Raw genomic sequence first — 19334 nt, 5'->3', positions numbered from 1 at the left:
TGGAATGACAGTCATGAGAAGGCGAGCAGATAGCTGCAGAGATATCGAAGGATGTAATGCATCGATTGTACTCATATGATGCCATGTATGCAGCACATGTTCGAACCTGTGTTTAAAACACCGTAGGAACATTTTTTTATGTGTTGTGGAAAACTGTCAAGAAATGTGTGTGTGTGGGGTTGTGGTATGAGCTCAGATGTGACATGGAGTAAAGTGGTCTGCAGTGAGAGAAGAATAAACAAAGTATTACTCTCTGGGAATCTTATCAACCTCCACTGGCTGTGTTTTCAGTCTGGGCAAAGAGCTCTCACAGGAGTAAAGAAAAAGAAAATAAGGAAAGAATGCAAATATATTTAATTGAGTTGCACTATTTTGCTCTAATTACTGACTACAGTTACCCGTCGCCAACTGCAGTCTCGGATTCAGCCTTTTGCCACCAAGCTCCCGGCCTTTATCCCAGAGCAAAGACCCCCATACTCAGGCTGTTAGCCTCCCTCCTGTCCTCTTCTCCTCTGAACTGGCGTCCTTATCTCCCATAGAGGCAGGCGCGAGGGCGGGCAGGGGCTGCATGCAGCAAGAAGCGGTTGTGGGGCCTGCCTCATTATCGTGAGGAGGCTGGCTGAGGACGCGCTCTCAAGGGCACCACGGTGACTGACCCACCCTCACTGGAGGAGCTGTGGTCATGGTCCAGTGAGGGAGGACGGCTGACAGAGAAAGAGAGAGCCAACTGTACAAGTCTTACACATGATTTACTCAGTCTGACTTATTTTCTCTCAACTTCTGTTTGTCTTGTTCGCTTTCACCGTTTTAATCTCTCTCCCGCTGTCTCACACGCATGCTCTCTGCATTTGTTTAACTCGTACAGAAAGACATACACACACATACACACCTATACGGCACAAATACTCCCTTTCTCTGTCAGCTCCCATCCTTCTCTCGGTTGCCTTCAGCAATGAGAGCCTCTCTACACACCACGATCAGGCTCTTGGCTGGCCTCCAGTGCTAATCAGGGAGTCAGTCATGAGCTCAGCTCAGTCCCTAACAACTCACCAAAGAAACACAGTATGATCAAAACTCACACTGACATCAAACATGGGGCCGACCAGGCTGGACGCAGCTTGTGTCTTGGGGTAATGAGCGTGGACAAGATAGAGGAGGAGCCGAATCTGCCCCCTGACACATCTCCTCAACTTACCAGCACTCCCTCTGCCTCCCCAGCTCTGTCAGAGAGATCAGGAGTGAGGACGGAAGGAAAGGAGCAGAGTGGAGGAGGGATCAGCCCGGACCGTTCAGGGAGTACATTGGGTTAAGTTGGAGGGTTAGGACGGAGGCTGAGGTTGGGGCGATATGAAGGGATGAACTGAGGAGAGAGATGGGTGGCGGTGGTAGTGGTGGTGGGTGCAGTGGGGAAAGAGCTGCCAGGGCTAAAAATAGCCTGTGCCTCTGCAGAGAGAGAAGAGAAAGAGAGAGAGAGACTGTGGCAGAGCAACAGTGTTGTTGTGTCTGCCAGCAGGATTGATCTGGAGCCCAGTCCTGCTTAGACTGGTCCCTCGCTTCTAAAGAGTTTACTCTCACTACTGCGGCATTACAACTCATTATTCAGGACTGCTTCCTGTAAATAAACGCTTGGTTCCTTGCACCCGAGGGACCGGCCAGCAGCTTTACTCAAACAAATAATGCACTCAAAAAAATATACCACACATTACTGAGAAGAGAGCTCCCTTGCTTACACTTCATCATTGTACTGTTATTTTGTATCCATCCCTTATTACTGCTCTTTAATAATAATAATAATAATAATAATAATAATAATAATAATAATAATAATAATAATATAAAATAAAGGCAGGTGACAAATCAAAGGCAAAATCTGAATAAATGAGTTGAGAATGAGCAAAGAATGCAGGTGCATCAATACAGGACACGAGGGGTCACTGGACGGTTTTGTTGAGCATGAAAATGTTTGAATTTTGGAAAAGATTAGATCCCAGCCGAACAGCCATTCAAGGTTTTGGAAGGACATGTTAGACGGCACTCAGGAAAAAACAAAATGAAAGGTTATCCCTCAGAGAGACTGAAGCAAATTTGGTAGCTGGTGGTGCCCAATGCCTTTTTAAGACATGTTAAGTTGTTTTTTCCTTTTATTTGTCACCCATCTGTCATCGGTATCATGTCTGTTTGCACAGCTGGACAGCTGTGTCTACCTTACTGTTTACCCTGTGCATATCACTTACTCGTGCTGCACCTTGTACATACAGAAGTCATCACATACAGTGAATCCTTGATATTGGTAGCAATAGCAAAAGTCATTAGTAGCATATAATTCTTCCTTGTGCAGCTGTCTTTAATCACATTACCAATTTTATACTAAATCCCACTATTTAGCTTTTAGAGCAGTATATAAACATCTAATAAACGGGTTACAGCATGAAGTGGCAGTTAAAGCAGGTTCATTTATAGCATTTGTCAGCAATTAGAATTTCTCATATGAAAAGTTTTTATTGCCTTTCATTAGCTGTTTATTGTTGCCCACAGGATGAGTTACAGACAAATATATACATTTTTATATGTTTATTAAATGTTTATTATGCCACTTACACAGTAAATAAGAAATATGGGGACTAAAAGGAAAGGGTTTCAGAAAATGTAATAGAATAGATATAGATATTTACTGCAGGTAGGGTGTGATTGGGCAAAGCACTGATATTTATTGGACTGGAAATAGTAATTCACTTTAATACCTACAGGATTACTGAGGACAATAATAAACTATTTGTCAGAAACAGAAAACATGAAATAATTAAACTGTATAAAGTCACTGCCTTTTGCAACAATGAAAATAAACAGGAGCCCTGAGACTGACACGGATCACACTCATGAACAACAACTACAACCTCTGCCTCCAACCATACTCTGACACGCACCACACAGACGTGCACAGAAGAGGTGGCTCCATGTGGACGAGTCTTCGGCCACCATGACCCTCTGAGCAGCCCCCAGGGTTGCATGGCCATCTGCTGTGGCTGGTCACAGGTCTCTATGGGCTCAAGGTCTGGGTTAAACACACATCTGATACGACACCCAGCCAGCAATCCTCCCACACTTGTCTCTCTACCAAGCTCTGTGTACATATATACATATATGATATCTAACCGCATGCTTTAACACTCATATTGTATACACTATGTACTTGTGAACATATAGAGACGGCGCATGCTCAAGGCTGAGCGTACGGACTCGAACACACAAAGTCTGAGAAAGTCTTACTGACACAAAGTGCTATCAGTAAATTAAATCTATCATGCTGAGTGGACCAACAAATTCCAAACAGGAGACAAACACTGAGGTCAGGTGATGATCTCCAGCCCCCCCCTTATATCAATCTTCCTCCGCTCATCTCCTCCCCTCCTCCCGCCCTCCTCACTCTTATCTCGATCTGGCTCCTCTCTCTCCTCCCTTTGCCCCGTCTCCTCCTCCACCCTGTCTTATCTTCATCTTTCCCAGTCTCTCTATCCTCAATACCAGCCTCCTCTCGCCAATTTCAGATTTCAGCAAAAGCAGCGGCGCGTAGGTTAGATGCCTACTGTTGCTATAGAAACCGCCCCTCTGCTCTAGATTACAATGTGACTTTGTCTCCTCGCCAGAGCTACAATGTCTGCTCGTTTTTATGTCTGACCAGATACATGGCTGCCTATCTTTTGTTTGTCTGAACGCCTGTCAGTCTGTCTGACTAGGAGGCTGTTCATCTGCCACTGTGTTTTCTTGTCATTGGTACATGCTGCATGTTATTTTAATGTCATCCACGGCTTGTAGTTACACATTTAAACTTCAGCATTCCCTTTCGAGTGAAGGTCGGAGCCTTTAAAGCCCAAAATCTGAAGAGGACCTTGACAGATGATTTATCTGGTAAAGCACAGGGCAACAATACGTGATTGAAAAATGGCTGGTACATAAAGGCTGTCATATGTCTGGGTTCATGTAATGACTGAGTGTGGTTGCTGGGACTAAATCTTTTGAATTTCCATCTGTGGGTTCTCTCAATGGGTTGGCTGAGACAGGTTGACATTTTAGTGTGAGACAAGCGCTCCATCATGGGTGGGGACAGATTACAGTCATATTCATATCTCCTCTGGACACCTGCTAATGATTTTATAATTACAGAACACACTCGGTGCCTCTGCCGTGCCCTGGGGTATGCACGCACGCGCGCACGCACGCGCGCGCACACACACACACACACACACACACACACACGCACACACACACACGCACACACACGCACACACACACACACACACACACACACACACACGCACACACACACACACACACACACACACACACACACACACACACACACACACACACACACAGCTCTCCTGGCCCCGATAGCCTAGCAATCAGTCGTAGAACCAGTTTCCCTAATGGAAGCTGACATTATATCAAACACAATAAAGGATTTCATTTACTGCTCTTCATTAACCCACGCACATCAGCCCATAAGGTACACACCCACACACGGGCAAACACACACACACACACACACACACACACACACACACACACACACACACACACACACACACACACACACACACACAGCTCACTTAGTGTGAAAATGCAACGAGAACACAGAAGGAAAAGCTAAACAATTTGTTTTGGCTGCAGAGAAGAAGCGCTTATGTAAAGTTTGAAGCAAAGTCGTTATGGAGCCATACATTCTAACTCTTTTCTTATCTCCTCCACTCCAATCTCTCGTCTTGTCTCTACCCATCTCTCCCTCTGTCTTTCCATTTCCACAGCATCCTTATATCCCATCTCTACATGTCAAATGGTATGAAACTCAAGACATTCTGGTCAGACCTCTCCAGTGTGAGGGGGAATGCAATCCTCCAGGCTGAGCACACACTCGTGCGCTCTGACTCCGCTCACGACACACAGGTGCATTACAATTTACGTATGTTCACTAAGGAGTGACTGACAGCTAATTTCATGTGGAGAATGAAATGTAAAGGAAATATATACACAAGGGCGTTCATACTAAAATTAGAGAGGTCAAAATGAGATCACAATAAGCCATCAGAAACAAATCTGCTCAGCTCTTTCCTTTGGTTTGGCCCACCAGTGTCACAAGGTGAGCTCATGAAATATGCTTTTCAAACGGAGGCAAATTAATCATAGGCATGTCGAAATTTGTCAGAGATCTAAAAGCTCTTTAACCACTTTGATCTGGAATTGCAGAGGTTGCTTGTGAATAAAATATGATTCTTGTGCTTTGGTGGGGATGTGCGTTTTTGATTCAGGAAATGTTAACTCTGAACCTTTGCTGGGTGCAAGCGTAACGCTTAATCACAGAAAAGTGAAAGAAATACAGTGAGGAGAAAAGTTCTTTTACTTGTTCTTAAACTGTAAATTGTAATTAAAACGGGGGGGGCTCCAGCAGCCAGAAATGGAGCTGAAATACAACCTTTTACTGTACTGCTCTCCAGCCAGCAGTCCAATAAAACTGAAATGAAAGCAGTCTAATTCAACAGCCCTGCAGTATATTCGTCTTCCATAAAGGTTATAAGGCTCAGTTTTAGTTCAAAATGTTTTAAAGAGGTGTTAGCAGATGCTGAAGATGAAATATTAGAAAAACCTAAAATGCAATTCAGCAGCACCACAGACTATAGCCTCTATGAGGCTGGTTAAGTTGCATGTATTGTAAACAATAAAGAACCATACAATTGACCAATAAAACTACTGTATGTGCTTTTTGTTGTCTTCATCTTCATCATAATTGTTCAGGGAAACAAACTCCTCTGACCATGATGTCAAAGTAAAACAAGAACAGGAAGAATGAAAAGCCAGCAACAGTTAAAATGAGTAAAACTCTGAAAGCATTAAAACAACATAAAACTCGTGTTCTGATGATATCACAACATTTTAAATGCAGATATTGAAAAGTCACATAAAGGGAAAAACAAACCAACTCTCCAGCATGTGACTGTAAAAACTTTTTTAAATGACTTTTTTTTAACTACTTTTTCAATAAATGAGATGTGATTTTCAATTTTAGAATACAGATTTATCCTTGAACAACAATATTTGCAGTCACTGCTTTTCCCTTTAAACTGTTTCTGTTTATACTCAAAACTTAATTCGCCAAGCGCCTCTATCCTGGAAGAAGCCATTTGGTGCCCTGTCACATCACTTCACAAATAAATGCAGACATGCTGTTTGAGGTGTCTGGTCTGAAAAATATGGCTGTTGTCTTAACCACTGAAGGTCACCAAAATGCCTCTTTATAATGTCAAGTCAATAAAGAGTCAACCAGAAAACTGGAAATTAAACTGTTGGCCTGGAAGACAGAGAGAGGGAGAGAGAGCTATTGAGCTAGAGTGAAACTCAGATAAAGGAGTGCATGACGGAGGCCTTGGGCGCGGCTGCCTCCCTCTCTCTCGAGCTCTCTCATTGGCATGCTCTGCATCTCCAGGCTTTTAAGCGATTAGGGAGCTGCTGAGACCATGGCGTCCAAGCATAGCTCCATGCAGATGTTCATTTGTATGCCAATAAACAAATGTGCCCCCAGATTAAAGCTCCAATACACAGTGCAAATTCAGCAAAGTGAATGGCATTCTCCATGCGCATCTCATCAATGTCGTGCTCCTCTTCAGTTGGAGCACCGTGCCTCCCCTAACTGCTCACTTACTTCAAAGCCTCTCACGAAGATGGGCAGCAGCCCCAGAGATAGAAGGAGCGAGGGAGGAGAGGAAGAACAATTGAGGAAGAGAGACGTCTTGATTATTGTGAAATTAAAAATATGTAATTTAAAAAATATTAAGGTTACATATGGCATGGCTATATTTCATGCCCCCAATTTCCCCCATGAATCTGCAATTTCTGCTCTTTAAACGTCTCTTTGTAAACATCCTGCAGGTCACAGAATCCTATTTTCTCTTCTTTTCCCGCCTCTGTCCCTCCCTTCTTCTCTTTCCCTCTCCCATCTCTGCTGTGCTGTCTCTTTCTTTCAGAGCCTGACACTTCCCCTCGGTAAAAGCAGTTAAATCAGTCTGTGAATATTCCAATCCCGCGATAAGGAAAGGGGGCTTTGTCCTGCTGCACTCTTGGTAATGCTGCTCTCCATTGTTGGCTGACAGGGCTCCATTGAGGAGCAGGTTTTAACGCTGATAGCATCACCACAGTGCGTGGACACAGTGCCAGATAAAAAGCCTATCCAACATGACACACGCATGCCAACACCTCCCAAACAAGCCCCCAATCTGATCATCAGAGGAGAAGCAGGAAAGAGATGCTGTAACACCAAATAAAGACAAATAAGATAAACAGGCTATGGCAATATTAACGCTATCATTGGATTCCGGAGGGATTTGATAAAGCAAATGCAATTATTCATGTCTAAGATTTTTACGGTATCTGTAGCTGGTGTGACCTATCACAAACAATCTGGTACTCGGTCCGGGCCTCCCCGTCCAATCACAATGCAGCCCCGTATGACACTGGAGCTCCACTTATCCAAGTGAAATGTTTCCAGGTTCCATTTTTCCTCGAGGGTTGACTACAGCTTTCTCATTTCACTCATGTTTTTCAGCCATTTTACCAGAGCTAGTCCATGGAGTCCTGAAAAGTCACCACCCTCTCTTTACAGGCTGACTGAGAGTGGCCAATCAACAATCAGCGCCGGCCAAAGGAAACCTGTTATTTTCGACCCCGTAATCATTTCCATCAGATGCCTTGCTGTCCGTCACAATGATTCGAACATTCAAATGACAAAGGGAAGCCTGCTTTAAGATATCTGCAGACAGGTGCCAAGGACAGCAGGGACACAATACAGCAAGCAAACACTAAAACGCGAGCAGGCATCTCTGCTCTGCTACAGCATAAGCAGCCTGTCACCACTCACAAAATGACAACCTGACCACTCAGACACATCCCTTTCCTGGAGCACTGTGGTAGACCGGAGCACGAGGAAGCCTCAGACATAAAATGTAGAATTTTTTTTCTTTGCAGACATCCCTTTTAATTACTAGACTAGATCAGACAATGTAGGTTAAGACAATTTGTTTATCTACTTTTAACCTTGACTCCAAACAAGTTGGGATGCTGTGCAAAACCTAAATAAAAGCAGAATGCAATCATTTGCAAACAATCTGTGTTCACCAACACCCGTTTAACAAAGTGTTCCTCAGCCCATGCAGTAATATCCTTTATGCAAAGTGGTGAACCTCGCTCCATCCTTGCTTGCTTGGCCTTTACGGAAGAGACCATGAGCCACAATGTCCCTGTTCAAGTTGAGGTTGTTGTTGTTGTCATGTTTCCCATCTCTCTCTCCCCTCATTCCCTGTCATATCTACTGTCAACTCTAATTAAAGGCATGAAATGCCCCTTGCCCCCCAAAATTCCTTCAGTAAACAAATTAATTTAGCACCAAAAGATTTAAGACAATGCATGTCAACGTCCCAATCAGAGAGAGAGTAAATACTGAAAGACACAAAACTATGTCTCGAGTGTTTGCCATCAGTGCATTTTTACTTCTCTGTCTTTAATGACCCTGCTCTGACCAGAAGGGCCTTTAAAATAACATTTCATGGGTGTTGGCCATGTGTTGAAATGGAAAAATCAAGGTCTGCAGCCTGGTTGGCTGGATTTCTCTGACTATTGATTCCCATCTCCTGTGAGGCAGGGGGATCGATCAGTGGGATTTAGACATGGGGGCCACTCTCTCAACCCTCCCTCCTGGCTAGCATGCAGCATCACAGTTGGCCAAACTCCTACTGACTGAAGGCTCACCTACACACCTGAACTTTTCTCCTTCTCTGTGTTCTTTGTATGTGAGTGTTTCTCATCATTTCTTCCCATACTTCAGTTTTTCTTTCATTCTCAGTCATCTCAGACTTCGCCTAATGTCCCCTTACTTGAGTGCAGAACAGCATGAGTTTTCAAGAGGTCTCTCTTGAAGCAGCAGAGAAACATTAAGGGTGAGATGTGCAAAAAAAGAAAAAGAAAAAAAAAAGCCAGAGAAGAGGCAGTAAGGAGAAAAGAGTTAGAGCAGAGAAGAAAAACAAAAAGGAGAAAAGGACATTTCTACCTTGGAGAGCACCACTTAAACAAATTACAGCGGTCTGCAATCAAGAAGCTGAAATTACCCAACTGTTGGGTCACCACAGCAACCAAAAGCCTGATCAAAGATGTGAGCAGAGCAGCAGTTGATGGAAAGTGAGGCGACGGCAGAAGAATAGGAGAGCTCAGGAAGAGCAAGAGGCTGCAGTCAAAATGGGAGTTTAAGGTGAAGTCTGCATTGTGTGTGGCTGGATGTGGCTTGATCCACACAAGCACAAAGTACAAGCTGTCTCTTTGTTGGTGTGTGTGTGCGCTAGCATCCATTACAGATGCATCTCAGTATTGAGCGTAAGCACAGCTCGGCCCAGTTTCTACTGAGGCACCCTCGCCATCAGATGCATTTGATGGGGAGGAGGCTCTGCTAAATTGTAAACTGCGTAGGAATTTCTCTCCACGTAGCCCCTCCTCATTTCTTTCCTTTCCAGTGGTGAGCAGATGGGAGTCCTTTCCATGGCTCAGGATTCAGTGATAACACTGTTTATGAGTTCCATTACGTGCTCGGCAGGCTGCGAGCACTCAGTCTCAGCACAGCTATAGGGAAATAAAAAAAACCTGCTCACAATGAAAATAGATGCACTTCATTTGTGATCATACAATGTGGCTATGCTTATCTGTGTTTGAAATAAGCACAGTGCATTTAAAAAGGGCTCACATAGCTATATTCCAAACTCCCCATCTCAGGTCTCTCCGCGATGGAGATCCTCCAGAGTTTTGGTTGTTGTGACGCTGACACAAGACAGCTGGTGAAATCAATTTTACTTCTACTGTTTCTTTAAAAGGTCTGCAACTAACTTTGAAAATGAGCGACAGATGTTCAGGTTAAGAAAGTACAGATAAGATAAGCACAACATGATGGTCAGCGAAAAATGAACAATATAAATCTAGATTAACTAGATTAATTATTGCTCTATTCATATTCTCCTATATGTTTAGCTCAACTAATGACAGTAAGGGGAAGGAAACACATCCCAGTTCAGCTGCAGATGATTTGATCACAAACACTGAAATACATGTGCTTGGACAAATGGCCCAATGATGCCTGTTTCAGTTTAGAGAAACAGCATAGAAAATTAATATGTCGAGGAAAGCGTGAGATGAAACAAAGCCAGAGTGAGGCGTCTCTTCATTTCTGTCTATTTTTACCACAATCTGATTTTGAATCTGTCAAAAGCAGCCTTCATAAGACTAATGTATTCTGTGGCTAATGGAGCTGGTAGCTTCGAGGGCTGGGCTGAAAGTCGCCACAATGATTCTCACTCATTTCCTCTGAAGGGGCAATTATCTCAAATAGAGGCATTATGAAAGGAGCCGAACTTGGTCAAGTGAACAAACCCTTTCAACTCTAACTAGTGCCCCTAGCACTTAAGGTCATGTTGCACCTCTGAGGGGACCTCTTGTGACAGTAAATGTGGCTGAAATACTGGCTAAATGTAGCTACTGTTGAGCCCACTAAAATATATGAGAACAAAGTGTGAGCCAAGAATTGACAAAGGTGACTCAGAACAGCAAAGGCCATTAGCATTAAGACACTGTAGGCGAGGTGCTGTATGATAGGGCTGGGGAGTCAGTCAAAATTATTTTTCAGTTATTATTTTGGCTCCCAACAATTATGAAAACAAAACAGTGGAGATGATACAATTATTGCTCCATTTTGCAATGATCCTCTTGTTTTGTCTTGTGTTATAAATCCAGAGCACATCATTCATTTACAGCATTGTGCTCAAAGCCCAAACTTTTTAGTTCAGTTCACTGCGGACAAGTGAGCCTTCGTTAGCAAAAACCAGGTCAAGCCAGCTGTCACTTGGATTTTAATGTACTGTTATGGTACCAGTGCTCGGAGCAGCCGACAAGGACAATAGAGTCACATTTCAGCAACCCATTCTCACATTATATGTATTAAAATACATTATTTATATTATATAATGTGTTGTTGCTATTTATGTACTGTATAATTATTACAAAACAATTTCTTTTTTATTTCTAGGCTAAATTGTATTTAAAGTTTGGGGTAACACACTTAGTTTTTTAAGAAGTTCAGTAAATGCATGATGTTTCCAAAGGAACCGTGTTAAACAACTGTGATCTCAGTATTGACCCAAATAATCGTGATGAAGATGTCTGCCATAATTGAGTAGTCCTTCTGCATGAATAATATTTGCAGGTGAAGATGAACATACATGTGTGGAGAGCAAGAAAGAGGATGCTACTGCGTTATGTATGAGATTGGGCGGCTGAGTGGAGATGAAGAGAGAAAGAGGCAGAGGGAGAAGAAGAGATTGTGTTGTCCTATGATGAAAGGCTTGATTGATTAGAGAGTGATGATTGCAGTAAATGGCCTGGAAGATGGCTCCATCTCTGTTTCCCGTTTTCTCTGTCTCTTCTACCTTCTTTCCCTCACTCACTTGCTTTCTCACTTGCGCCTCTCTCTCTCCTTCCATGCCTCTCTTTGTCACCCCCTCTCCCTGGTTTCATCATGGCAGCCCATCAGCAGAGTGCCTCTCTCTCCCCTAATGGCACAGCTATTAGCACTAATGCATTTCAAACGTACAGCAGCTGCCACATCACAATCTGATGGAAAGTACATGTCTTCCTCCAATCTCTACAATCTCTGTCCTTTCTTTCATCCAATCTCGTGTCTCGGTTCCAATGTGTTGCATTTCGTGTCAACGCTCCTGCAATAAGCGACAGTGGTCGTCATCTGTGGCCAGTATATGACGGGAGACAGGTGGTTAAACAACTGATTGATAATAATGTAGCTGATAATATATTGCTGATACTGGCTTCTGGTCAATACCATTTTCAAACTAATGATATGATTGCCAATCATATCAATCAAAGTTTCCAATTTACTGGGACTCACAAAAACTAGTTGATGCTACTTTTATATCTATCTACATTATTGCTTTATGTTGCTAACATTAGCAAACAGTTGCCTGTTCACACAACGAGCAAATATAATAGCATGCTGAAAACTGCTGTATGCTAAAGCCAAAAATGACGCTATCAGAGCAATGAGAGTGAACAAAAACACTGACGCTGAGGGTACATAATCAATTAGCTGAAAGAAGCTATAAAAGACTGTAGATCATCCACTGTTTTTCTAAAAAATATTTACAAAATACTTCACTGCATGTCCTTAATAAAACTATTCTGACTGATAGAAAAGGTGCAACAGGTTTGTTGAATACTCTACATGTTCCCACAAGGAAGGAGTTATTTCTGATGATTATGTAATCATTAGGATATTGTTTGGACTGTCCTTGTGGAAAGATTTGTTCACCCCAGGCAAACCATTACGAAGTATCAAACTCTCAGCATTAGTCATTGTCACTGAACCCACACATGACCTGAGAAAAACTAGGCTAGGCGCAGCATTTATCATACGTTCAAACATGCAGTTTGAACAGAGACATTAAAGAATATACATACAAGCACCTGAGAGGTTTTTTTTAGGTTTGGACAAAAATTGTAGGACTCACTTTAACAGAAAGTTCTTGACAATCGGAGGAAAACTAACTTTGGCATAGAAAATCCATGACATGTCTACAAATGCATTACTGAGACATAATTACAGTTGGCTGTATTGTATTGACTGTATTCACCTTGGACATATAATTCATCCACGGCTCCTGAAAACATTTATTTTAGATATGTCAAATTACATTTTAGCTTGTTGAAATGCTAATTTGTCACAATATATTAAATTGTCACAATAAATGTTTGATCAGCTTGCCATACACACTCAGCCAGTTCCAGCTGGCAATATCACTGGTGGCATATGGTGCACAAGCCTGATCTGGTGTCATGGTCACCAGATTCCTGAAAAACCTAGCATGCTCAGTAAGCTTCACCACGAATATGCACCAATATTCATGATCAATATGAAGAAAAAGTGACACATACAGAAAATACATAGCAGCCACAAGTGGCTTAACATTATATAACTTATCTGTCAAGACTTTTCCACAACTTTGATTTCATTAACCACCCTCTGTGCAGTAGTACAGTTTTTATTCAGTGTATAAGGGAATTGACGTTTTTGCAAGGCTAGTACTTTATTTTGTATTATAAGACCTGCTGTACCAAGTCTTGACTCAGAAGCTGAACTATGACGTTAACGCGGCTGCCTACTCTCCGAGTTGATAAGGAGAATAAGTCAGTGTTCATTACTTGAAAACGACAGCCTCATTTCTGGCATCTCAGTAAAATCCACAAATGTGTTTTGCTCTTTAATAAGCCCTGCATTTTCAGAGATCATTCTGTATGAGTGCATCCAATCTTAAGAGGGACAATAACACAATTGTTTAATTGAATTTCCAGCTTCAGTCAACTAATCAATTAGTTAAAGAAATCCTATGAATATCAGTCAGCTGAGGATTTCTTCAGCTGTGATTTTTTTTTTTTTCTCATTTCTTTTGGCTGGCTGACTGCGTGAATGCAGTTTTATTATTGTTTTCAAATGTCTACAATTTAAACACATTTTTCTGTAAAATATTTAAATGTGCCCCTTGGACCCTTTTAGTGTGGATGCTGCTTCAGAAGTCACTAACATTGGTATTCAGTGGTGTTCTGGCAGACCTATTGAAAGCAATGCACCATTTTGAACTGGAAAACACCCAGGAAATGATATCAGCCAAAGAAAAGCACTTTGGCTTTCTCGATGGAAAAGCAACATCTAAATCTCTTTCTGAATGCTGTTTACACACAAAATCAGCCACTGGGTTAAAGATACGGGACCCAGGATTGTTTCATAACCTGATTCTGAAATAGAAAAATTAGAAATGAGTGATATCAGCAAAAGTTTTATAGCGCTCTGCTTCTGGCTGCCAATTTTCAAGTGACAAAACAAAGCAGACTTTTGATATTCAGCTCTGAAGTTGCAGGTTCTCTCTTTGCCCCTATGAGAAATGCAAAGTAGCAATGAAATGACTGTGTCGCCTTGGGATGACTCTGCTGCCAACACAATAGTGGAGTGTCACAGAGGGATGGGCACCTGACCTTGAGAAATCAGCGGCAATCCAACACTTTAATGTCTATTTCACACACCATTTCATTCCAATGGATTTAAAACCCTGAACGGCCAACACAACAGTTGTTACGATCAACATTTTGACATCCATAATGTCCAGCAGTCAGGATGGTCAGAAAACTGGCTCTGCAGTTAGACCAGGAAAAAGCTTACAAATGTGTGTGTGTGTGTGTGTGTGTGTGTGTGTGTGTGTGTGTGTGTGTGTGTGTTTGTGTGTGTGTGTGTGTGTGAGAGAGAGAGAGGGAAAGAGTGAGGTCTTCCCATTGCTACGGTAACAGCTGCGATGGCAGCCGCTATGAGGAACAGGCGTGTCATTGAGATTCGATGATGTCACCAGTTTGGCGAGGTGAGCAGATGGGCTGGGCCAGGTACAGAACCTGCCGTTAATAAACACATACAAATAAATACCCACTCATCGACAAACATAAACAACCACATTATGCATTTCCAGCCCACACCGGAACGCACACGCATGCACGCACGCACGCACACACACACACACTCACAAATTCTATCAAAACACACCGTCTCTCATGCATGAACACCTTTTCTCTTCATTTGACAGACTGCTCCACCCGCTAGTTTAAGATGCAACGCATTTCTCCTAATATGCCCAAAGAGCATGCAGCCCTAATCTAATTAGAGTGTCAGTCAGCAGAGTGTTCACCCAAAGAGAAATTAGGAAAGCACAAAATCTACAAACAGGAAAAAATCTTCTTGCAAGCATGTGGCATATCTACCTCACCCACCCCTCCTTTCCTCCCCCCCACTTCACCTCTTTGTGAGATTTCTTTTTTTAATGGTTTCACAGTCGCCCCTGCTGAGATTCATTACCTGGCCTGATTATAAAGGCAAATGAAATCAGCTCCGATACATTATTAATAGAGGAGCGCCATTAGGATTCATTTGCAGTATTTGCAACAATATGATATATTCCAACTGTTTTCATGCCTGATTAAAGACATATACAGATAACAAAAACGTATATGCATGTGATGTGCAGAGAGTAAGGCTGGGTATGAGGCTGGACAGACAGAGAGAAGGAAAGAGGAGGAGAAACAGACAGAAAGGAGAAAGAGGAGAAACAGAGGGAGAGACGAGTTTTGGCTGGGGAGGGGTGGATTAAAGAGAGTGCTGGCTTTTCCACTTGAGGAGGTATTGATGCCATACTGGATGCAGCTACTTATGAACAGGTGTGCTGTGTGTGGTCACCGTGACCCAGGCTCCACTTCCTGCATGGCTACACATCCGATCGAGGTGCATCAGCGCGGGGCAGGGAGAGGCAGGCATCAACCCCCCTCAGGCCTAAGATGAAGGGACAGCCGCACTGCAGGTCCCTCCCCCCTGACCAGCAGGGAGGGAGGGGTGCAGCCCAACCACCCCAAGACTACAGCTTCAGAGTGTAAGCAACCATGAATAAAAATGGACTTTGCAGGGAAGTAGGGCTCATAATTATTCGTTTTAAATCAGTTAAAGCCTTTTCTCAAATATCCCCCAGGAGGCGCTGGGTTAAAAATCCATTTGTGGGAAGTGTACCATGACAGCGAGCTCGTCTCCCTGGAGACAGAGGATATGACAGTAGGGAATGTGCATGTGTATCTGTTGGGTGAGGCTATATATATGCGTGTACGTGTGTGTGTGCATCAGTATGCACGCATGTTTGTGGGGCATTTGAGTGTTTGCAAATTTGAGAGTCAGTGGAGCACGCAGGCTCACAAACACACACAGACAAACAAACCACAGCGATACCATTTCTCCTTTTTTTAGATTTCAAGAGCAGATCTCTAGTGTTTTAAAGGTCAGCTGTGAAAGAATGCTATGTTCAACTTCTTGTGTTCTGTGAAACAAAATGGACAGAAGGCTCTTAGATAATACTCAAAACCATGAAAATAACAACCCCAAAAATGAGCAATTATAGTGAGTGTGCATACATGTAGGACTGTGTTTATGTGCATCATTGTTTTTTTCCATTTGAATATAATTAGGTTTTATTGCTGCATTGCCTCTGTGATGCTGATCACATTGTCATTAAAGAGTTACAAGTAAAATAGGGTAAAATATCTAAATCGAGAGGGAATCGGAAAACAGTCGGGAATGGGCAGACGATAGGAAGAGAGACCAGTCTGCCTGGAAAAGGAAAGGAAAAACGAAAGATGAGGTCTTGGAGAAGGAGGGAGAGGAGCGGGTGTCCTACTTTACCGTCACACCGTCTTGCCATACATGCTCCTTCTGAAGCAGCTCCGCCTCCTTCGCCAGTTTCTACAAGAAAACACAAAAACAGCAGTGTGAGTGTCAGAAGTCAATAGGACATTGATTTGTGTGTGAGTGTGTGTGTGAGCGCGAGAGACAGACACACAGATGGGAAGATGGGGATGGTGACCTTGTTCCCTACAAAAGCTAGTACAGCTGTAAATTAACTGGATAATTTAGAGGATTTGGGAGCGCCAAGCCCAACAACACTGTTCTCCGTGCAGCATCAGTCCAAATTAGAGTATGGCACCACAGCCCTGAGCAAAGACTTTTGCACACTCAGTGAACCAGCAGAACACACCTTTTAAATGCTTTTAGAAGATGAAAAGTCTATCTCAAAATTGGCTCTGTCTCGAAAACTTAATGGAGATTGAAAGGTGATAATATGTGTGTTTGCCTGAATGACAGCTGAGCTGGCAGGGATATGAGACACAATGTAAACAAACATGTGCTAGTAACGAGCCAAGGCACAGATCATTGTCATCAGTGGTGCTGAGGTAGATGCACACCAGTCCGAATCCACACTGACTGATCGTGACATTTGCAGGTTAGTTTTTAAGCCACGTGCACTTTTCGCTGGTGGTGGTAGTTTGTTTGCCGGCAAGTCAACAAAAATTCATCCATGCTTGTAGATAAGATGCAGACATTAGCTACAAAGGTTATGTTTGCTGTGATTTAAAATTCATGGCTTCAGCTGCTGCTGTTGTTAAGTTGATGGTAAGTGTTACAGTCACATACAAATACGGCACAAAATGTATGGTTTGATTGACTATCACCGCATTTACACCTGGTATTAAAATGGGACCCATAACCACATAATAAAAAATCCAATATTGCCTTTGTGTTTACACCTGGTATTTTTAACGTCTCCTCGTTATCCTCATTGAGATCAGATCTCTGGAGGCGTGTTTCTTTCAGCCTTCTTGTTTGCTTGCTCTCTAAATTCAAGCAACAACCTATATTTTATGTTGGCTAAAACAACACATCATGTATCAATGTTCTGTTGTGTACGTATGCAAGCATGTTGTGCAGATTGCGTTTACACCTACATGAGATCAAAACACAATGGGAGGCAAACTACCTCGAGATGTGGTCAGGCAGATCTGATAACAATGCATTTACACCCTGCATTAATACAGTATTCATTTTTCCTTATCTGGACCACAAGTCTGGACAGAGATCACATTTTAAATAGGGTAAATGGGTTTTAAATGGGTGTAAATGGGACTATATGTTGGCAACTGAAATGTCTGCAAATCATGACTTGAACAGGATATTTAATGGGTGCATGAAATATTTTTTTCAAAACTGACACACAAACTGTATGCACAAGTTTGAACTTCTAGCATCTGTGCACTATAAAGACAGAATAATAAACACCATACTTTGAGTGTCTTCATGAGACCAATCAATATTTCCTTGTTTGGGATGCTTTTACCCCCACACAGGGGAGACACGACATCCCATTTACAGAGCAGATAATTATGATGTCACTAAAAAAATACCAGTACACCTATATTTTGTGTCTGTATATTGTTTGGAATTCATATAATATGAAAATAACATTCTCATCTCTAACTGGTATCAAACACCACTATCCACTGATGTACTTTAATAGTCTAACATCATTTACCATGATGTGGCTCAGGCTTATCTCTGAAGAAGCTTACAGTGCTGTATGTAGGCTTCTCATATAGGAAGTTATCCAAGTGGCAAATATGGTGAAGCCTTGGAGTCACTCTCCCTCTCTACATCTCTCCTTCCCCCCCATCCCTCCCTCCCTACCGCTCCTGTCTTAGTATCTAGGTTTCCCCGGGCCTCTAGGGGGCGATCCTGTTCCTGTCCCAGAATAGTGTGATCAGCCGTAAAGTCCCAGGGCTCTGAAATTACGAACCCTATTTAGACCCCTGCTACACTAAGAGCTCATTCATTTGTGGAGCCACACTGAAGGAACCAGTTCTCCACCATGGGAGGCTTTTTATCTAGCAAAAACACACACAAGACATAAACTCTCATTATAGTAAAAGCTGTCCTATTTCTATTAAGAGTGCCCCACCCACCTCATTTCAGCAGACCCTCCCACTCATGGCCACACAGACACAATACTGCTCCACCTCCTCTAAACACACACACCAGGCTCAGGATATCGGTCCAGACTCTTAACGGGTGTCGTATAGGGACATTAGTGCAGCATAATTGTTTAAAGTATGTACATAATGTGATATCACTAGCCTAATTTGTGACACATAATAGCAGAAAATCTGGATCATTTTGAGTCCTCTGTGTTCTTATGCTTTTGCATTGTGCTTTTAATCACCTGAACAAGCCTTAAATAACAACGATAAAATTTCATTCATTTCCTAATGAGACAATAGGCGACTGAAACAATGGAATGAGGATCTAATTACTGTAGCCCATTGAAATTATTACCAAAGAGTCCATTAGAAAAGACAGCAATTGTACAGCTTTTCATAAGAGAGGGTCAGCCTTGCTGAAGGGCAGCGCCACACTGGTAATCTCTTGGTGAAACTATCAACACTGTGTTTTTCAATTAGGGATAAACACTGAGCATCTGAACTGACTATACTTCCAGCTCTGAGATTAGACTGAAAATGAAAGCCATATGATTACACTCACCATGTTTTTATTGATATGTAAAGTCCCCTTTGAGGACATAAAAAATAAGCATCTGCAGAATTGTTTCCACACTTTTTTTTTTGCCTCTCAACCCTCTGTCATGATCTTTGAACTGGCACCTTTTTATCCCCTTGACGTGTCTTTTTCTCAGCATTTAATCTGTCGGTAAGAATCTCTATTTTGTCCATTTAGAAAATCCATTTCTCTCCTCCTGAGTAGCCCACACATCTTTTTTCCCCCCCACCAGTTCTCTGTTTCTCCAGCTGCCTCTCCCACGGTATGTTTCCTCCCTCTCTGG

General features: G+C 42.5%; 1 protein-coding gene across 4 annotated transcripts in view; it reads right to left on the bottom strand.

Annotated features, from left to right (window-relative positions):
• cacna2d2a (calcium channel, voltage-dependent, alpha 2/delta subunit 2a) overlaps positions 1 to 19334 on the bottom strand; it is a 138103-nt gene that overhangs the window by 53672 nt on the left and 65097 nt on the right. For all 4 annotated transcript variants that reach the window (XM_070959102.1, XM_070959103.1, XM_070959104.1 and 1 more), the window contains exon 4: positions 16349 to 16408. In XM_070959102.1, the coding sequence (XP_070815203.1) occupies positions 16349 to 16408 (60 nt within the window). The remainder of the gene's footprint in view (positions 1 to 16348; positions 16409 to 19334) is intronic.

Source organism: Chaetodon trifascialis, chromosome 3, assembly GCF_039877785.1.
Source record: "Chaetodon trifascialis isolate fChaTrf1 chromosome 3, fChaTrf1.hap1, whole genome shotgun sequence".
NCBI lineage: Eukaryota > Metazoa > Chordata > Actinopteri > Chaetodontiformes > Chaetodontidae > Chaetodon > Chaetodon trifascialis.
Note: the sequence above shows the minus strand (reverse complement) of the source record. Positions and strands in the feature narration are given on the sequence as shown.